The 13,657-nt window shown below is 36.3% G+C and overlaps 1 protein-coding gene across 15 annotated transcripts in view; it reads left to right on the plus strand.

Moving 5' to 3' along the window:
• Positions 1 to 13,657, plus strand: part of STAU2 (staufen double-stranded RNA binding protein 2) — a 303,654-nt gene that overhangs the window by 50,180 nt on the left and 239,817 nt on the right. For all 15 annotated transcript variants that reach the window (XM_036829847.1, XM_036829842.1, XM_036829844.1 and 12 more), the window contains one exon: positions 1,562 to 1,697. In XM_036829847.1, the coding sequence (XP_036685742.1) occupies positions 1,562 to 1,697 (136 nt within the window). The remainder of the gene's footprint in view (positions 1 to 1,561; positions 1,698 to 13,657) is intronic.

Below are 13,657 nucleotides of genomic sequence, written 5' to 3' on the forward strand. Positions count from 1 at the left end.
TTTGAAGAATAGGCAAAGCTAATCTATGATGACAGAAGTCAGAATGGATAACATGGGGAGGTGGGTATTGACTGGGTATTTCTGGGTGATGGAAATGTTCAGCTCTTGATCTGAATGGTGGTGGTTGTATGAGTGTTACAGGTATAATAACTCATGGAGCTGTATGCTTAAGGTTTGTGCATTTTACTTATCCCTCGGTAAAATGCTATAAGAAACAAAGAAAGAATCCCTTTGTGCTTGACTTACTCTTCCTCTGCCCTGAGTATATGTGTTAAATTTGGAGTTTGGACTAATTCGACTTACTATTTAACATGTTAGCTTTTCTTTGCTGTTTTTCTTATCCTTATCTTTTTCTTTTCTGCTTTCTCCTTTGTCCTCCCGCCTCCTTTATTTTTTCCTTTTTCTTGACCTTGGTTTAGTTCCTGTTCTTATTATGCTCTTCAGTGGTTTCATGTGAATTCTTTAGAAATGAGACATAAAATGAGCAGCTTATGACTCTTGACGGCTTGCTTATGACCTAGCAGCCAGTTGTGCATTTGTGTCAGGCTCCACCACCGCTCAGCTAGTACTTTGTGCCCCAGTTTCTCTGCTGCAGTAAGTGGATCCATTTTTGTTCATGATGAAGGGGAGTCTTAAATGTATGGTGCAAAAGGCATAATTCAAATGAAATAATACAGAATTTACATTAGAAATAAATTTTACTCTCTATAAAAGCTTTAGATTCATTTTTGTCATTTGTTATTTGGAACATATATATGTATATTTACTGAATAACCTTTTTTGACACTTAAAATAACTTGACATAATAATTGTACATTGTGTGTTATATTTTATGGGATTTTTCAAACTTTTACAAAAGTAGAAAAAATAAGCTATTGAACATCCCTGTACTTGTTTTCAGGCACAACAGTTACTCACACATCCCATCTTGTTTCCCATCTCTCTGTCCTCTGAATTATTTTGAAACAAATCTCAGATATATCACTTCACCCATAAATGCTTCAGCATGTATCTTTTAAGATTATCCACAGAAAGCATTACTTGTATTTACTATTTTGTCCTGTTGTTGGTTATAGAAAAAACTCAAAATTTATTTTCATTAGATAAGTCCAAGAGTTACTGATGACCCTGTACATATTGCTAATTCTAGTTGCTTGATAACCAAAATATAACTTAAAATATTCACAGATGATAATGCTTTTAATGATTAAGTAGTTGTAAGCTTTCTGGAGTAAGTAACTTTGAAATTCAGTAGTTGCTTTATAATATCCAAACGAAGCCATCTATGAATCTTCTGTTTTCCTTGTTTTGAAACAGTGGGACTATAAAGTTGAATTTTTGGTCATTAATGTACAGAAAATGTTGCAACAACCCCAAAGAGATTTCACTAGAAACGCTTTTCCTGTTTATGTAGCTTTTTTATGCACCCCCGTAGAAAATCAGGCAGAAGGGCCTCCACTGCCACCTTCTTCCATGGTAATTATATGTAAAATAAATATGGACTGCATGATTTATCATGGAAATATTTCACTTGTGTGCCTTTAATATTTCTTTTAAACAGGTAGTATAACACCAACTGTGGAACTGAATGGGCTTGCTATGAAAAGGGGAGAGCCTGCCATCTACAGGCCGTTAGATCCAAAGCCTTTCCCAAATTATAGAGCTAATTACAACTTCCGGGGCATGTACAATCAGAGGTTTGTATGTCTTCTTTGGTTTTGTTCTTATTCATTATTTTACGCATATTGTGAAAGTTTCTGAAACTCAAAAGGTATTTTTGTTGTAAAGAAAATTCACTTGGGGCATTTTGCATGGAATTTAGATATATCAAGCTTATCAGGAATACTTAAAGTAATAAATAAAGAAAATTAACTTTTTCAGGAGCCGGTTGTTGCTGAGTCATGAGAGCCCTGTGTTTGCTGCACGCAGGACCATGTTTTAAAATCATTCCACAGTGTGGTGTGGGCTTTCCAGTTATCTTGCTCATTTAGTCACCAAGCAGATGCTTAGCTTAATTAGTGCTTTTCTTTATTTGTCCGCGTACATTGCAAATATGACTGTTTATAACTTATAGGAAAGTTGTTAGAAGGATTTACTAAGTATTTCTGCACATTGAATAATTTTGTGATAGTTATAAGTGTAACAGAATTTTCTTTTGCAAGCATGGCAGAATTCTTTTAAAAAGTTCAGGGTTTTTTTTCCTGATCATTTATAAAAGTCATGTAACTCATTGTTGAGAATGTGGAAAATGCAGAAAGTTAAAAATACAAATAATTTGCAATCCCAGAACTAAACACCTTTAATATTTTGTTGTACTTTACATTCTTTTTATTCTTTGCATATAAATATATTTAACCAAATTGAAATTATCCTTTATATGCAATTTCTGTATTACTTTATGGAGGTATAATATATGAACAGTAAAATGCACAGATCTTAAATGTACATCTTGATGACTTTATTTTATTATTTTATTTATGTATATATGTATTTATAGTTTATTTGATGACTTTTTTACATATTTATATCCTCGTGTGATCACCACCCCATCAAACTCCAGAACATTTGCATCACCCTGAGAGTTTCCTCACACTTATTTGCACTTGATACACCTCCTCCCAGAAGTAACCGCTGTTCTATCACCATAGGTTAGTTTTGCCTGCCCTTGAACTTCTATAAATAGACTCATACAGTATCTATTCTTTTGTGTCTGGCTTTTTTCACTTCATATAATGGTTTTCTTGTTTTGTTTGTTTTTGTTTTTTGATTTTTTGAGATTCATCCATGTTGCTTGTACCTGGGTTCTGCCAGTTTTTATTGCTGAATAATGTTTCTTTGTATGAATACATCATCATTTCTTCATTTTGAATATGTAGTATTGTGCCCTCTTTTCACTTAATACAGATATCATTTTTCATATCTTTAAGTAGCCTTTGAAAAATATTTTTGATGGTTATATAATGCTTCATATGGCTAGGGTATACTTTACCAGTATTTAAACAGGTATAAAGAATGAATACTTGATAAGTATATAAAAAAAATACCTGTTTTTGATCGTCTAGATTGTTCCTCCCCTTTTTTTGACAATTATAAATAATGTTGCAGTAAAAATTCTTTATATACAAGTTTTTGTTCACATCACTGATTATTTCCTTAAGATATATTACTATAAGGGGAATATTGGGTTAAAAAGAGTAATGTTTTGATATTACCCAATTACATTAAAGCTTATACTAATTTCTTATAGTATGTTTTGTACTATTCTGACAACATTGAGTTTAAAACACATCGTCTTGTTTGATAGTTAAAAAGTGGTATGTTTAAATTTTTTTGGTTTTATTGATAACTTATGAGGCTCAGCAGTTTTTCAAATGTATTAGTTACTTGTCCATTTTGATTTGTCTATTTTAATTTGCTAATTTTTATTGCATTGCTTGATCAGTCTTCAAATGTTTATGTGTTGAGGGTATTAGCATTAAGTCTATTCTATTTGTTTGATTTTCCTGCTTTTAAAAAATTGGCTTTTAGTTTTGTGTTTGTTTTTAATGTACTACAGTTTTAAATGTTATATGGTCTAATCTATTAAATTTTTTGGTGTGATTTCTCCCACTGCTTCTACGCCTAAGCAGTTCTTTCTCATGTGTGATCAGATATTTGCTGATGCTTAAAAAAATTTTCTTTTTAATTGAGGCATAATTGACATATAACATTGTGTAAGTTTAAGGTATACAATATATTGATTTGATGCATTTATATCGCAGTAGGATTGCCGTTGTAGTGTTAGCTGATAACCTCTATCCAGTCACACATCATTTCTTTTAGTGTTGGGATGCTGATGCTTTTAAAATCATTTTGTATATTTACCGACCAATTATTACAGTTCAGATATGAGGAGAAGTTACTTGTCGAATCAACAGACAGTCTAATACTTTTTGGAGTCTTGCTTGGTAGTGGAAAAATTGCCATTTAAGATCTAGTCCTATTCAAATTGTAAAAAGTTCGTTTAAATCTTGTTCCAGTTCTCTAAGAAAAACTTCTGCCTCTCCCGCCTTCCTCCCCAGTGTGTCTGGGGGGAATTTTCTGTATTGTCCTAGTGGGAAGGGAGGGTGCGGGCTCCTCTGGTCTTTGTGGTAATGTCTCTTGTCCACCAGGTAGCTGATAGCTCTCTTGCCTGCCCTGCTGAAACCTGCAGTTGGTGACTTGCAGTCCATCTTTTCCCCCCGGTGACGCTGTCAGAGAGTATTTACCATCTTCCCCTTGCTGTCTTGACCTAAACTCTTACCTCTCCTCGGCTCCTTTGGATGTTGTTCCATTCTCATCCTCTTCTGTCTAACTCTGGAACATCCACTGGCAGGCTTACCAGCTATCAACTTGGTGTCCACCCTGCATGGGAGGCAAGAGGGACACACTGTTTCTCTTAGAGTTGCTTTACTTCTCTTTTTTCTGTTACATAACCACTGTCTTTCTCATCAGTCTGAGGTTACCTAATATAAATAAAACTGTTTGCCTACTTGAGTACAACAGATAGGTTTGATCACCTGAGATAGGAACACGTTGTCTGTTTTATACTTGAAAGATATTTTACTTTTAATGTACTGTAATGAAGAGTCATGAGGATATTATATTTAAATACTTATTGTATTTTGATATCTGTAGTCCGTTATTTGAAGTAAAGTTTTGATTAGTGAACTTATTATTTTTAAATGAAAGAAATCTAGTGCTAAAACAATGAAAAATCAGACAGTGATCTCTGTCCTGGGTAAGGTGACAATTTTGATGAATACCTAAAGGAAAAGAGGGAATAAGCAGTGTGGATGTCGTGAGAGAGGGGAGAACCTTCAGGCAGAAGAGACAGCAGCGCAAAGCCCCTGAAGTAGGCGTGTGCCTGGCGCATTGATGCCGCCACCAGGACGCCAGTGTGGCTGGAACAGAGTGGACCTGGGGGAGAGGAGTTGGGATGTGAGAACGTGACAGGGGTCTGGTGGTTTGGTTTGATTTTTTTTTTTTTTTTTTTTCTGTTTTAGATTTTCTGTTAAGATTGTTGTCATTTTTCCTTTGTTGGCAATTTCTAGTTTCAGGATCTGATTCCATGGATGTCATGAGGGCTGCAAGAATTTTTTAATGACTTCTCTAGAGGGTTGTACCTTAGGCCATTCCCATTTAATGGATCAAGTGGACCTTTTCTTCAGATTTTTGGAGGGTCTTTAGAATTTTCTGTAGATCACAAAGGGTAAAAAGAAAATAAGGAAGTACTGGTAAGCTGCCAAACCATGTTTCAACTTAAAAGCTCTCTGCTCACAAAAGGTCAAACCTACCCATTACTCATTAGGCTGTTAAAATTATGGTTTCACATATGACCTTAATTTGCAGGTGGCAACACCTGAATGCCTTACAGGGAATTTGGAGCCAAAGGTCAGAGGAGACGCTCTTCTTGTCAGACTCCAAATGAATCAGTAGCTTCTTAATAAGGCAGAGACTGAAAGGTTAAGAAGTCTAGGAAACAAGTATCACTTAGAGGGATTTTTGAAAAGGTCTTTTCATTTTCCATTTAAAATAATATCAATTAATTAGATATTACCCATGCTGTCTTTTAATCTGTTCTTTTCTAATGAGGTTTCTCCACTTGAACTTATTCAAAGGCCTAAGGAGGAACTCATAAAAAGATCTCCCTCCACCCCATTTTGTGATGGCTGGAGAAAAAAGATTTATCCATGAGCAAAAACTCTGTGGATACAACTCGGATTCTAAAATACCTGTTTCTCCCTTTGCTGCACCCAAGATGTTTGAAAATGAATACGTCCAGAAATCTTTTTCTTTCTCATTTGGGGCACTGTTCACTAATGACAGAGTACAAGATGTAAAGGTTGGAGAACAATTTTATGCTTTTGTTCTCCCATCTTTGTTATAAAAACTTACATACCTTACCTCAAGGAGTAGAATGGCTGAAATCAGGCCTCCGACAAATAATTTATCAATTTTTTGTATTCACAGATTAAAAAAGCATTCTTGCTTGGCTAATGGCCAGAAAGCCCTCCGATCTGCAGATGCAGATTGCCAAAGGGCCACAACTCAAACTATATTATATGAGAATGGGAATTTCCGCTGTATGTAACTGGGAGGTCTCTTGGGGAAGTCTTCAGGCATGGTTGATGCAGAGCTTTAGTGTTGTTTTTCCTCATTTTCCGTTTCTCTCTTTCTAGCTCTTGTCTCATTTTTCCTGTGCTTGCCTTTATTTTCAAAGATACTCTCTTCCATTTGCTGTACCGTATATGCTACATCGTCCTTAGACTTGTAGTACTAGAGGAGGAACACATTTTTGATTTTGTTTTTGGATAGTTCTTAGAAAAGTTCCGAGTAGCCTGCTCATCCCAGAATTTGGGGATCCCAGAATTCATTCAGACCAGATTTGGGATGAGGGGATACTTTAATTGGCTAAGCTTGGGTTTGTGCCCAGCCTGGAGAAACAGGGTTTAGTCCCATCCAAACTGCTCTGCATAGCACAATTATTTTATAGGGTGGTTCCCTAAAGGCAAAGATTCAGAGGGAAAATCACTTCCATTACAGTCAGAACATTTGGTTCAAATCCTGGTTCTGATGCTTTCGGTTATGTGATCTCGGACAAGACCCTGGACCTCCCTTAGTTTCCTCATTCCGCTAACTAGAGATAATAATACCAAATGAAAGGGCTTTAGCAAGATTGCACTCATTCAGCAAACATTTACCTAATGCCTACTCTTTGCCATGTGTTGTGTTAGAGTAGATACTTTGATGAAAGACAATCTGATAGACTCTAGTCTGCTAGAAGAGGAAGACAATGAAAAGAAACTAACACAGTGATAGATGTGTCCATTGAATGCTATGGAAACATTGAGAACAAGCACAGTACTCAGTTTGGGGAATTAAAGAAGCCTCCCAGAAGGAATTGACACCTGAACTGAATCTTCAAGGTTAACGAGGCATAAGCCAGGTGAAGAAGGTAAGAAAAAGCAATCTAGATTTTGTGAACAATGGCAGGGAATCCTGAGAAGTTTAGTTCATTCCTGGACTTGCAGGCAGTTTGGTTTGAGTGGAATGAAAAGGCTGAAGTTCAGGCAGGTCGATAATGTGGATGTCCTCAAGTGGCATGCCAAGAGGTTTAGATTTTATCCTGAAGGTGATTGGGAGCCTTCGAAGGATTTTAAGCTGAGGGATAAAATGATTGTATATCTGTTTTAGGAATATTGCTTTCACAGTATGTGGAAAATCATTTGGATAGGCTTAAAGTTCAAGGGAGAAAGATGTATTACAAGGATGCTGTAATTCAGGCTTAATGTGATGAGAGCCTGGAATAGTGGGGATGGAGAGGAGGGGACAGTGTCTAGATATTTAGGAGGTAGACTTGGGGATTGATTTAAAAAAATTTTTTTATAGTTAATTTTTATTGGCGTATAGTTGATTTATAATGTTATGTTTCTGCTGTACAGCAAAGTAAATCAGTTATACATATACATATATATACACTCTTTTTTAGATTCTGTTCCCATATACGTCATTACAGTGTATTGAGTTCCCTGTGCTATTGTTATCTATTTTATATATAGTAGTGTGTATATGTCAATCCCAATCTCCCAGTTTATCCCTCACGCCCCCCCCCTTCCCCTTGGTAACCATAAATTTCTGTGACTCTTCTGTTTTTTTTTTTTTTTAATTTTTATTTATTTATTTATTTATTTATTTATGGCTGTGTTGGGTCTTCGTTTCTGTGCGAGGGCTTTCTCTAGTTGTGGCAAGCGGGGACCACTCTTCATCGCGGTGCGCGGGCCTCTCACTATCGCGGCCTCTCGTTGCGGAGCACAAGCTCCAGACGCGCAGGCTCAGTAATTGTGGCTCATGGGCCTAGTTGCTCCGCGGCATGTGGGATCTTCCCAGACCAGGGCTCGAACCTGTGTCCCCTACATTGGCAGGCAGATTCTCAACCACTGCGCCACCAGGGAAGCCCTGACTCTTCTGTTTTGTAAATAGGTTCATTTGTAGGCATTGGTTGATAGAGGGTATTAAGGATGACTTTCACATATCTGGGTCACTGGTAATAGTGTTCACAATGAGAGGAGTTGGAGTAGATCTCTGGAAAGATGAGAGATTTGGTTTTGACTGTGTTGAGTTTAAATTGCCTGTGAGATATTTAGGAGGAGTCCATTTTATCATTCTTTAAAGCCTCACTGAAGGGCATTCGAAGATTATCTTTGGCTTTGAGGGTTTCTTGGAGGTACTTCTGGGAGGAGGAACTTTAGGGTCTAGAGCTTTCAGAACAGGGATTTGTAATGTATCTTGGAGAAAATGGCATTGTTTAGGATACAACCTAAGTTTGAGTGACACATCTATTCTTCATTCATCTAGTATTTATACTTCTTTCCCAAAAGGATTTGGTTATATTAGATGCCATCATTCAATCTGGAACAATTTCATGGCATGCACCCATGCCAAGTGCCCCTTGTCTTCAGGTATGGTTGGTGTGTTTTATGTCAAAACAGTATTTGGTTGCCTTTGGCTAATGTGTCCAGTTCCTGGTCCAGTCACTTGTAGCTAGGTTAGTAAAGTAGTTTTCTCTTACCATGTGTAGTATGAGTCATAGCAAGTTAAATAAGGAAAGCATTTGAACTGTTTTGCCAAAAAGTTACTTGTTCTTATAGGCAGATCCAGGTACCTACTTGAGGCGTCATAGTCTCTTCCCCCCACCCACAATTCCCCTGGTTAATAAATAAGCCTATGAGACTTGGAACTTGATGGACAGCTATGGCTATTAGTAGAAATTTGATAGGTGAAAAGTTTTCTGAAGTATCTGAACTGATTTTATTGTAATATGTTAATTATCAGTAAAACTAGAAATAGTCAAGATTTTAATTTATGAAATAGCTTATTATATTTCAAAGTTTATGTTGTATAGGCTGATGACTAGCTGCTAATTATCATGATGTTGGTGTGCCATTTGTTTTGAACTTCTTCAAACTATCAATCTAAGTGTTCTTCACCAGTTTGTAATGCCCTTTCAAAAGCATGTTGGAAACAGTTGAGAAACTTTGAATATATTTGTAGCAATATCAAGTATAGAGCTACAATTTTGCTTTCTGCCACAAGATGGTGCTTGTGTACTGTTAAAACAGCATACAGACTGCGCATGTTCACTTTGGTTAGTACTCCAAGGTCTGTGTTTAATTGATTAGTGAGAGGTTAAATCATATGAAATCACCAGTATTTGACCTTTCTTTGACCTGTAAATATTCCAGTTTCATGTGGTTCAACCTAATAGGAAAAATTCAGCCAAGTACACAACTCTAAAGCCTCTTGGATAAGTGAAATAAATATGAAGTGGTGAAAATCAGGAATCCATTCTATATATAATTTTACCTTCTGTGTATTACATCCTTGGTTTGGGGAATATATTCTTTCTCTTTAATCATATGCTTTATTCATGGAATGTATGTCGGAACTTTTCAAAATGATACTTTTTTTTTTTTTATAAATTTATTTATTTTATCTATTCATTCTTGGCTGCACTGGGTCTTCACCGGTGCTCGCGGGCCCTCTCTAGCTGCAGCAAGTGGGGGCCACTCTTCGTTGCGGTGCGCGGGCCTCCCATTGTGGTGGCCCCTCTCACTGCGGAGCACAGGCTCCAGGCACGCAGGCCTCCGCAGTTGTGGCACGTGGGCTCAGTAGTTGTGGCTCTCAGGCTCCAGAGCGCAGGCTCAGCAGCTGTGGCACACGGGCCCAGCTGCGCCACGGCATGTGGGATCCTCCCAGACCAGGGCTCGAACCCACGTCCCCTGCATTGGCAGGCAGGCTCCCAATCACTGCGCCACCAGGGAAGTCCAAAATGATACTTCTTTTAAAAACGATATTTCTTCATGAGGATATCACTATATAGAATAGATGTAGAACTGAAAGACTACAAGATAAAACTTTTAATATTTCCTCATATTTTTATATAGAATTATATTAATTAAATTAAGAATGTTTTTCATTTGGGGGAAATAAGTCTAAACCCATAATAGAGAAACATTAAAATATATTGTCTTTTAAAACTCTCATAAGCCAGAGAAGAGAATTTGAATAGGTTACCAAATCAAAGATGAGGGAGAATGAACTGGAATTCAATGAAGCCAGGAATCAGAGAGCCAGGGAGATGATTTCAAGGTAAAGGAAGGATTATTCTGGGTCAGAAGCTCTTGTCTTAGGCAGGCTGTGTTTAAAATTAAGAATAGGAACTAGTAACTGAAAGAAAAAAAAAAAAAAGGAACTAGTGGGCATTGTAACCCTTTAAAACAAAATTCACTGCTTGGTTAGACCAGGTGTGACACTCTTCATTTTATGAAATAGAAATACAGCTTTTTTCTTTGAAGTATACTATGAAGAGGGTCCCCCAACATATGTTTCCCCCAAATATTAGATAAAAATCAAATTACTAAAGAAAACATTTTGGAGGCTTATGTTTCTGGCTGTGATGAAATAACTAGGACTAGATTTACCTTCTCACCATAAACATCTAGAAAAATTGGGTAAGGTTTTTACATTATACATGAACTGATACAATGTGATGTGAAGAGAAGTTGTGGTAAGTTAAAGATGTATACTGATGCATAGCAAAAAAAAAAAAGAATAGCTAAGAATACAATAGTGGAGATAAAATGGAATCATAAAAAACTTGTAATCTAAAAGAAGGCAGAGAGAGGTAGAAAAAAGGAGTAATGAACACATGGGATAAATAGAAAACAAAGACTAATGTGATAGATTTAAACCCAGTTATGTTGATAACTATGTTAAATGTAAATGGTCTAAAACACTATAGTTAAAAGGTAGAGAATGTCAGACTATATAAGAGAGCAGGAGAGGCAACTATATGATAAGTAAAGAAATTCACCTTAAATATAAAGACACAGATTGGCTAAAAGGGTGGAAAATGATATTCTTTGCAAACGTTAATCATAATAAAGCTGGAGTGGCTATATTTATATCAAAGTAGACTTCAGAACAAGAAATATTATCAGGGATAAAATTACCAATGATAAAAGGGTAAAATCATCAAGAAGGCCTAACTGTTCTAAATATACATGCACCTAGTAACAAGCTTAGAATAAGTAAACAGAAAAGCAGTAAGGCTGCTGCTATGGACTGAATTGTGTACCCCCAAAATTCATATGTTGAATCCCTATCCCCCAATGCAATGGTATTTGGAGATAGTATTTTTTTTAATTTAATTAATTAATTAGTTAATTTATTTGGTTGTGCTGGGTCTTAGTTGTAGCAGACGGGCTCCTTAGTTGTGGCATGCAGACTCTTAGTTGCGGCATGCATGTGGGATCTAGTTCCCTGGCCAGGGATCGAACCTGGGCCCCCTGCATTGGGAGTGCGGCGTCTTAACCACTGCGCCACCGGGGGCGTCCCTGGAGATAGGATCTTTGGGAAGTAATTAGGCTTAGATAGATTGTGAGGGTTGGGCCCTCAATGTGGAATTAGTGCCCTTATAAGAACAGACACCAGATAGCTAGCTCTCTATTCTGCTCCTCCCCTCTCCCCTTACGTGAGGACATAAGAAGTTGGATGTCTACAAGACAGGAAGAGAGCTCTTTCATCAGAAACTGACCATGCTAGCACCTAGATCTTGGACGTCTAGCCTCCACAACTGTGAGAAATTTAATTTCTGTTTAAGCCTCACAGTCTATGGTAATCTGTTGTGACAGCTCAAGCTAAGACATTGATAGAATTCAATAACACTGTCATCCAGTGTTATGAAGCTCTCCATTCAATAACAGCAGAATATGCATTCTTTTCAAGTGCATGTGGAACATTCAGCAAGACAGGTGATATGCTGTGCTGTGAGACAGTTTTCAATAAATTTAAGAGAATTGAAATAATATAAACTGTGTCATCTGACCACAGAGGGATTAAGTTAGAAATAAATATCATAAAAATATCTGGTAAGTTCTACAAATATTTGGAAATTTATCAAGACATTTCTAAATAATGCATGGGTCAAAGGAGAAATCACAAAGAATATTAGAAAAATATTTTGATCTAAATGAAGGTGAAAATGAAACATTGAAATATGTGGGTGCAGCGAAAGTAGTGGTAGGAGGGGAATGTATGTTTTTAAATGCTTACGTGAGAAAAAAAAGATCCAAAATTAATGCTTTAGGCCTCTACCTTAAGAAGCCAGAAGAAGAAAAGCACATTAAAAATCAAAATACAAAGAAGGAAATGATAAAGATAGGAGCAGAAACCAATGAAATTGGAAGTGGACAAACAATTGAAAAAATCAGGGAAATCAATGAAATCAAAAGCTGCTTCTGGGAAAAGATTTATAAAATTGATAAGTTTCTAGCTAGACTGACAAAAGAGAGAAGGTGAAGATATATTTATTACCAACATTGGAATAAAAGAAGGACTTCTACTAACATTAAAAAAATTATAAGGGAACTTTATGAATGACTTTGTTTATAAATTTGATAACTTAGATCATTGATTGGCAAACTGACCTGCAGGCTCATTGCCTGCAGTTTTATTGGAACATAGCCATGTCCACTTACTTATTTATTTATTTATTGGCTGCACAGCTTGCAGGATTTCAGTTCCCTGACCAGGGATTGAACCCAGGACCACGGCAGTGAAAGCCCAGAATCCTAACCATTAGGCCACCAGGGCACTCTCGGTTCCCAACTCATTTTATGAGGCCAGCATTATCTTGTACCAAAACCAGACAAAAAACTTAAAAGAAAACTTTTGATCAGTATCCATCATCATCATAGATATAAAAACCCTTAACAAAATATTAGCAATTTAAATTCAGCAAAATTTAAATAATTTAATACACATGATTAAATGGAATTTATCTTAGGAAAGCATTAACCATATTAATAGAATAAAGGAGATAAACCATATGAGCATCTTATTAGACACAGAAGAAGCATTTGTTGAAAGTCAGCACTCATTCTTGATACAGACTCATCACACTAGGAATGTAAGAGAACTTGCTTAATCTGATAAAGGACTTCCCTAAACAACTTCTAGCTAACATTATGTTTTTTAGTGAGAGACTGAGCACTTGTAAGACGAGAACAAGGCAATGATGTACACCATTATCACTTCTATTCGACATTGTACTTGAGTTCTAGCAAGTGCAGGAAGAAGAGGAAATAAATGGGGGAAAATATTGGAAAAAGTAGAAATAAAACTGTCTTTATTTGCAAGTAACATGATCCTGTATGTAGAAAATTATAAGAAATCACAACTAAAAAGTTACTGAAATAGATGAGTTGAGCAAGATCACAGGTTGCAAGGTCAGTATACAAAAAATCAACAGTATTTCTATTTAATAGTAGTGAACAACCGGAAAATTTAAAAAGCATAAAAGCATATACTCACTGTTAAATATAAAAAAGTATGTGCATAACCTGTAAACTGAAAGCGAGAAAATATTGGTCAGACAAATTAAAGAACACTTGATATTATTAAAATGCCAGTTTTCCTAAAGTTAGCATGAAGATACAATGCAATCTCAATGAAAATCCTAGCAGGGTTTTTCTTTTTTTTTTTTTTGGTAAAATTGATAAAATAAAATTAACATTGTGTGGAGATGCGAAGGTTCTGCAGTAGCCAAAACAGTTTTGAAAAGGATGAGCAAATT

The sequence above is a fragment of the Balaenoptera musculus genome, chromosome 17 (genome assembly GCF_009873245.2).
Source record: "Balaenoptera musculus isolate JJ_BM4_2016_0621 chromosome 17, mBalMus1.pri.v3, whole genome shotgun sequence".
Classification (NCBI taxonomy): domain Eukaryota; kingdom Metazoa; phylum Chordata; class Mammalia; order Artiodactyla; family Balaenopteridae; genus Balaenoptera; species Balaenoptera musculus.